The 6,989-nt window shown below is 45.5% G+C and overlaps 1 protein-coding gene across 1 annotated transcript; it reads right to left on the bottom strand.

The window, feature by feature from the left end:
• Positions 1 to 2,571: 2,571 nt before the first annotated feature.
• Positions 2,572 to 4,446, bottom strand: LOC104166139 (transcription factor HES-5-like). Its single transcript, XM_009705972.1, has 3 exons — positions 4,381 to 4,446; positions 3,879 to 4,059; positions 2,572 to 3,658 (listed from the first exon to the last, which is right to left on the bottom strand). Exons 1-3 carry the CDS (start codon positions 4,444 to 4,446, stop codon positions 3,393 to 3,395), a joined length of 513 nt encoding a protein of 170 aa, XP_009704274.1. The 3' UTR covers positions 2,572 to 3,392.
• Between the last annotated feature and the right edge of the window lie 2,543 nt (positions 4,447 to 6,989).

The following is a 6,989-nucleotide window of genomic DNA, read 5'->3' as shown; positions in this document are numbered from 1 at the left end:
CTATCATCTCACATGAGTTTTGCACAGTTGTCACTTCTATGGCCTGTTCTTGTGTTAGCCTAGAACTGGAGGCACTGGCTTCAAAGCCAACAGCCTTCAGTTTGTGCAGCTCTTCTTTGATTTCCTTTTCTCTTTTCCATTTATGCTGTCAGTTTGAAACAAACTGCGGTGATGCTGCCAACTGTGACATTCACAACAGAGTTTACTTCGGTGGTAACACGTTGGCTGCAGAAGATACCCATCCACAGAATAGCAACAGACTTCTCCGTGCCACATGTGACTTTATTCCCCGTCCCTGTGGTGTGTAGTCAGGTTGTGGTGTGCTTTGGGGCACATTGCATTTTGACTGAGTCTGAACTCCCCCAAACTTCCTATCTGCGAACCGCCTTAATTAGGCTTGATTTAAAAATGCACAGGCATGGATGAACAGCTTGAATTTTGCTGGGATTCAGAAGCTTGTACTAATTGACAAAGACAAGTTGAGCACAGCAAGGTGAAGTGACTTTTTCAAGATTGCTAAGCAACCACAAAATCTAAAAATATCTCTCCTGAATTATTTAACAGTTTATTAGGAAGAACAAATCTATCTGCAGCATTGGTATCGGCCCTTGATGCACTGCAGAACCGTACCAAAACCCCACCTTGTATTACATTGGCAGACGGATGAAGAGCACTCAACCAGCTTGTGCTTTCAGGGTGAAATAATAACCAACATGATCCATGCAACCGTAATGAGGTAGAGCAATATGTTCTTGACCTGGCTAGCTGGCTTTTTGGTCCTTCCCATATGTATAACATAGGGTTTAACCACAAATCGTGAGGACCGGCCAGGTACAGCTAGCAACGTTTGAATGCAGTTTGATTTTGTGAGCTTAGTAGATCTGAGTTTGCTTAGTGCTTAGCTAAGCAGCCATTTGACAAGATCAGATATACTAGGTTTCCTTTTGTTTAAGGAAAAAAGCATATGCTAGAAACGAAGCTTTTCAAGGGCATCTCTCCCAGGGAATCTGAGGAGAATTGAAACTGTTGACCAATGGTGTTTCATGCTGTTGTTGTATCTCTGGAAGAATGAGAGAGTTCCCTGTCATATATCCAAATCAATGTGTTACTGTGGTTAGATAGTAGTTCTGTGAACTGATTATTTGCGCGGATTCATTTGACTTTGAAGAGAAAGGAAAATAAAAGGTGAGCAGTCCGCACTGGGCAATGAATGGGAACTCTTCTAAGGAAAAGTGCCTGAGTGTTATTGGGTAAAGTGCTGTGTTTTGGAGGGACTGTTGGTATTTAAGGTGCACAAGGGCGGCTTCAGGATCCTCTTCTCGTGCTTTTCTTCCTGCTTCCCCAAATACCTTTTGAATCCCTTTTTGCTTGTTCACGGCATCCATTCCCTCTGTATAGCTGTGTGGGAGAAGGACAAGCACATCCTTTACAATAGGTGCTAATCATTCTCACATCACCAAAACGTAGCTGACTTAATCCTCAGGAGACAGCAATCACATGGCTTGTACATAGAGAATTGCAGAAAAGTCTACCAGGGCTCGAGCTGAGACTGCGCATGGATGCTACCGTGCCCCTCTCTGCAACTCACGGGAAGCCCGGCTGCTTGGTTTGGGTCACTCAGCTGGTGCAAGCCAGGTAGGCAGGCTGTTGTAAATCTCCATGTAAGACTACATGCTAGATTTGTTTTCTGAATTGAGGCGGGGTGAAAAAATCAAGGGAGGATCATTTAAAAGATACTTGGCAGAGAGGCCATCTCTACAACAGGCTGGATAGAAAAAAAAACCCTCGCAAGCCTGGTGGAGCGTGGCAGTTTCTTACCTCCGAGGCACAGGCCCTATTCACGGCATGTTTTGGAGCCGTAGGTGGATGTCAGAGAAAGAGAATAAAGTGTTTGAAGAAAAGGAGAGTATGGGCAAATCATTTAGGAGAGGAAAAGCTTTTCCAATCTCTGTTTGCCAGCAAATTATGTATACTTTTAGCCATATACGGGCATATTTCACTTCAGTAAAGAAAGCAATTCTGTTACTGCGTAACAGAATTCGTGTTTAGGTAACAGAAGGTGCTAAAATTAAAAGACAACTAAAACTAGTTCAGCCCATTGTGGGTAGTTTCAAAGAGGAGGGTAAGATCCCCAAGCAGAGTCAGGTGCCACTCTTTGGAAGTTATTAGGAGTTTTGCACGTTGCTACCTCCTGAACGGACAGAAACCTTAAGGCTGAGCTCAGGTTGGTGGGCAAAATAATGGGGAATGGGGGGAAATAAACTGGCTGTGAAATTAGTGATTTGTTGAAGTCTGAATACGTTCCTATTAAGTATCTGGGTCTGCACCTCTCGGTATATCACTTCAATTTCACCTCCATTTTAATTTTTGATAACTTTTCCAGAGGTTGCTTCTTTGCAGGATCTGAAATCCTGTTCTGCCAAATGAATTTCACAAATATAAATTACATACTGGAATGAAGGGCTCAGAAATAAGACATCTGCTGATAATTTCCCCACTGCAGAAGGAGACTACATACAACACTTAGTCCCAGAGTATTAGCCATTTTAATCATTTCAAACCAAAGGATTAATGACTAAAACCATTTTTATTGTATTGTACAGTGAAGACACCAAAGTTGAACATCACACAGGATGAATACATCACAACTTTATAAAAGCTTTTTAAGCTCTTCAGCATGTTCAGTGAATGATTATAAAGTACTTCTTGCCTCCCTTCCTCCCTCTTTTCCTTAAGGTATATCACAGGTACTTCCTTTACAAAAGGCATCAATTATCCCTCAACTGAGAGTAGCACATACTGACATTAAAAGAATTTTCCCTAGAGATATCTGTTATCATCATAACTTTCTGTAAGAAGGTATACTAAAAATAGCATAGGAACTTCAGAAGAATCAGCATTTCTTAATAACATCTTTCACTCGAAAGGTAAAGGCTCAATACTCTCTTTATGATACAAAATACATTCCTCAAAGTGCTCCTTCTTTAGGAAGGTCGATACATTATCTAGAGATAATGGAGCACTTGAACCAGTGACCCAGGGAGTTAGCAGAAAGATTTCCACTGACAGCCACAGATTCAACAGCCTTGCCAAGCAAAAGTGTGATGGAAACTGAAGGGCTTTTGGCTCTCTAAATCACCGCAGAACTTGGTCCTCTCTTTGGCTAGGAGCCACCAATAAAAGCAGCAAATCCGCTGCAAGATACAAATACGGCCCTTCACTATGAAGGGAAACTACCCAGCGACCCTCATTTCTTGTGACAGAAAAACAATAACTGCCCCCACCCCCCACCTTTGGAAAGCAATGTTTCCTACTTTAAAGAGGAACCATTAAATCGCAGGTCCCTCTAGTTTTGGTAGCAAAACATAGGAATAATGCAGAGTTCGGCAGGTCTACCAGGGTCTCCAGATGGTAGGAGCAGTAGCCACAGTCTTCTGGGCAGGTTGCTTTCTGGCAAACAGACAGGGTGACAGAGGTGAACTACGCAGAGCAGGAGCGTACGTGGCATCTGCGCTCATCTGAGCTTTGCAGAAATGCTTGATTAGCTGCACCTGAGTTTCCTCCTTGGGTTCATAGTAGGACAGAAAATGCATCGCTTCCTTGAGGCACCGCAGGTATCCACTGTTAAAGTCCTGCTCTAGATTCTTATGGATGAATGCTAGAAAAGAAAGAAAGAAGCAAATGCAGTGGGTCAAGATCGTGACCAAAAAGAGGGACAGTGGTGATTCATGTATTAATTTTCTTTCAAGAGCCTTGCTCATGTAACTAGACTTGGTGTGTTACAGCCCCTGCATGCTTCAGGGGCCAGGGCTATATGGGAGGGCACAGGTCTGTCGGAGTAGACTGTAGGTGGTGTGCAATATATGCTCTGCACTCACTTTGGTCCTGCAGCTGGCTCTGCTGCTTCAGGTAGCTGACAGCCACTTCCAGGATGTCGGCTTTCTCCAGCTTGGAGTTGGGCTGGTGTCTCTGAAACTCCTTCTCCAGGAGCAGTTTCAGCTGCTCGATGCTGCTGTTAATCCGGTCACGGCGCATTTTCTCCACCACCGGCTTCCTCAGCTGTAAGAGAGATGGAGCAGATTGTTAAGGATTTTCTGAAACTTGACCTAATTTCCCCTTCCGATGCCCTGATACACACATGTTCAAAGGTGCTTCCTTTTGGTAGGAGAGCTTTGCGACGCTGCCTACCTGTTCCCCACTCAATTTCATTTTTAAAAATCTCTGCAGCCTCCTTTACCTCTCTTTAACCTATTTGCCTTCCCCCAGCCCACTTTCTCCCTCCTTATCTCTTCTTTTCCCACATAGTGTTTATTTGATAGAGACAGCCCATTGCATAGAGCACAGGCCAGCCTTTCCAATCCTGACAAGGGCTCTACTTACTTTATTCTTTTCTTTTGGCAGCAGTTTCTCCTCCATATGGATCATAAGAGTGTTACTGGGAGCCATTCTTAGTGCTCTCAGTCCTGGGCACAGACCCCCACGTCGGACTGTTGTGCTGAGCGTTAGGACTATGCTTTGGCAGTTACCCACTGCCTCTATTTATACATCGGGGAGCTTAAGCAGATATGTGAGTCTCGGGATTGCTGGTGTTTCCCACAGCCATTCAGCCAATCCAGGCACACAGCTGAACAATAGGGGAAGCATCTATTAGTGCATGGTACATTGACCACAGCCATTCAGCCAATCCAGGCACACAGATGAACAATAGGGAAAGCATCTATTAGTGCATGGTACATTGATTGCAAATGCCCTGGAGAGAATAACCTTCTGCCCACGCTGACTGGTGGAGTGTGCAGCGTGGCTCTTCAGGGCTGCCCAGGGATCTGGGAAAACCCTGACCCTCCAGCTGGTTGTCTGGGATCAATCGCATTCCTGAGTCCCTGCCATGTGCCAGTCACATTGGTGGCGTGGAGGAGGCACGCTTTTGGGGGAAGGCGGGAAAAGAAGAAGGGGAGCACTGTTAGGGTTGAAATCAACAGCACTGAGGACATCGCTCTACCCTTTCTAGAGAGGGCACTTTACAGCCAGCCTCCCAGGTGCTGTTTGCCAGTGTGGGTGTATTCGGGCTTGTCCATACACTCAAAAGTGTCATTACACTTTTAATAGGTGAGCCAAAGTGTTACCAGTGTGAAACAACAGCTTGGTTTGCATGACATTTCTAAATGTTGTGGACAATCGACAGCCAGGATGATGTGATGTTGGATGGCAGGGTGAATAAAACGGGAATAGGAAGCAGAGGGAAATGGTAACCTCTCTTTCTCTCTTCTTAACACACCAGGGTCTGTGAGCCCATTGCACCAGTGTTCCCATTGCCTTCATTAAGGACAGCCACACACCTCCCAGCAGAACTGGGCCCATGCCCAGTCACCCCTGTAGCTCTTTCTTTTTCCTTTTCTACTCTCCGTCCTTCATACAGACATTTACAAGAATGATGGTTAAGATGGGCTAAAGAATAGCATCAGATTCAACGCAGAAGCCCTAGGCCTCGGGAAGTCAGAGGAGGGTCATGAATGGGATTTAGTAGCTGAGGCTCATCTTCAGACCTCAGCAAGGAGGTCAGTTCTGCTTCTTGCCTGCGATTTCTGGTGCGTCCTATTTTCATCTGACCCAGGAGCATCACACTGCCCCGCTGCAGACTGGACCTGCTGCAGTTTGCCGAACATGAGATCTCAGAGACCATGTAATTGCCTCCCTGTGCAACTTTTAGCATGTCATCCCCACTCTGTTTTCTCATCTGGAAAATGGGGATAGTGCTGCTTGCTTACATTTGCATGAAAATTTCAATAAAAGTTAAACAAACGTTATTTCTTTTGAGGTAAAGGCAAGAAAAAGAATGAAGCTGTGTGGATACTTCAGGTCAGTTCTGATTTTGTCTTAGGAGAAAAATCTCTGCCTGGATAACAGTCCTTGAGGCAGCACCGAAAATAACCCAGAACCTACCTCAGAAAAGCTGTACTGCATCCTGCCATCTGAGGGTCTAACCTGTAGTGCCCGAGGCAGCGGTGTGCTCCTCTTCTCCCAGTGCACTGCTTGTGCATGGCAACGTGGCTGAGAATCTGGACATGGAAAGGTGGAGGCAAGTGTGCAAGGAGGCAAGAAAGCCAAAGACAATTTCTTACTTGGAAATCCTGAAGTCAAGCCTGAGTTTAATGGGCAGTTGACAGGAAGGAGGGAGGTGTCATTGAAATAGCCAGCTTCGTGGTGTTCATTGTATGGGCCTGAATGGGCTTAGCTCTTTGTGAAGGGCAGATGTTGTCCTTGGAGCCCTTTATTCCCTGTGTTGTGGGAAAGCCAGGAGACAAGACATCTCATGAACACTTTGAAGCAGTCAAAGGATTATGATACAAAATAAGATAGAGCTCCGAGATCATGCCCTAGCTTTTGCCAGCTATAATAAGGTGTTGCCCTTTTTCCTCTATTCTTTGGCTGGCCTTCCTCCTCAAGTTGGTGTCCTGTGTTATGCCTTAGCAAGGGAGCAATGGTGGCAGGCCTTGAAGCTAGGAGCTGACAGGTAGGCACGTACCAAGCTGGTTGAAGAAGCTCTTCAGTGTCAAAAAACATCTTTTTCCTAACTCCTGAGAAGCAGCCCTGACCTTTATTGCTGTATTATAACTGATAGCCAGATGGTCTTTTGGGAGTTGGATTCTTTCCCTTTAAATCATTCAGGCTCAAGCACCGTCACTAATGTCGTGAGTAGTTGCAAGGCACACTTCTATTGTCCCGACAAGAAATGTTATCAATAGGGGAAAAGTATGGGAAACGCAGAGAAATTCAAACCCACACAGCCTGGTGCTAATAACTCCTTTGTGGAGCCTGCACTTCTGTCAAGGCACGATGAACTCGCATGGCTTTTTCACCGAGTAAGGCTGAAAAGCGCATGTTTCGCCATGCAGGCAGGGGTTTCGCAGAGGTCTGTGTTTACCAGGAGAAAAAGGGCAACATGGGGCAAGGGGGGCAGAGATGCTGTTTCACACACCGGGGTGGCCCGC

This window comes from Cariama cristata, unplaced genomic scaffold (assembly GCF_000690535.1).
Source record: "Cariama cristata isolate BGI_N322 unplaced genomic scaffold, ASM69053v1 scaffold4788, whole genome shotgun sequence".
In the NCBI taxonomy this organism is placed as follows: Eukaryota; Metazoa; Chordata; class Aves; order Cariamiformes; family Cariamidae; genus Cariama; species Cariama cristata.
Note: the sequence above shows the minus strand (reverse complement) of the source record. Positions and strands in the feature narration are given on the sequence as shown.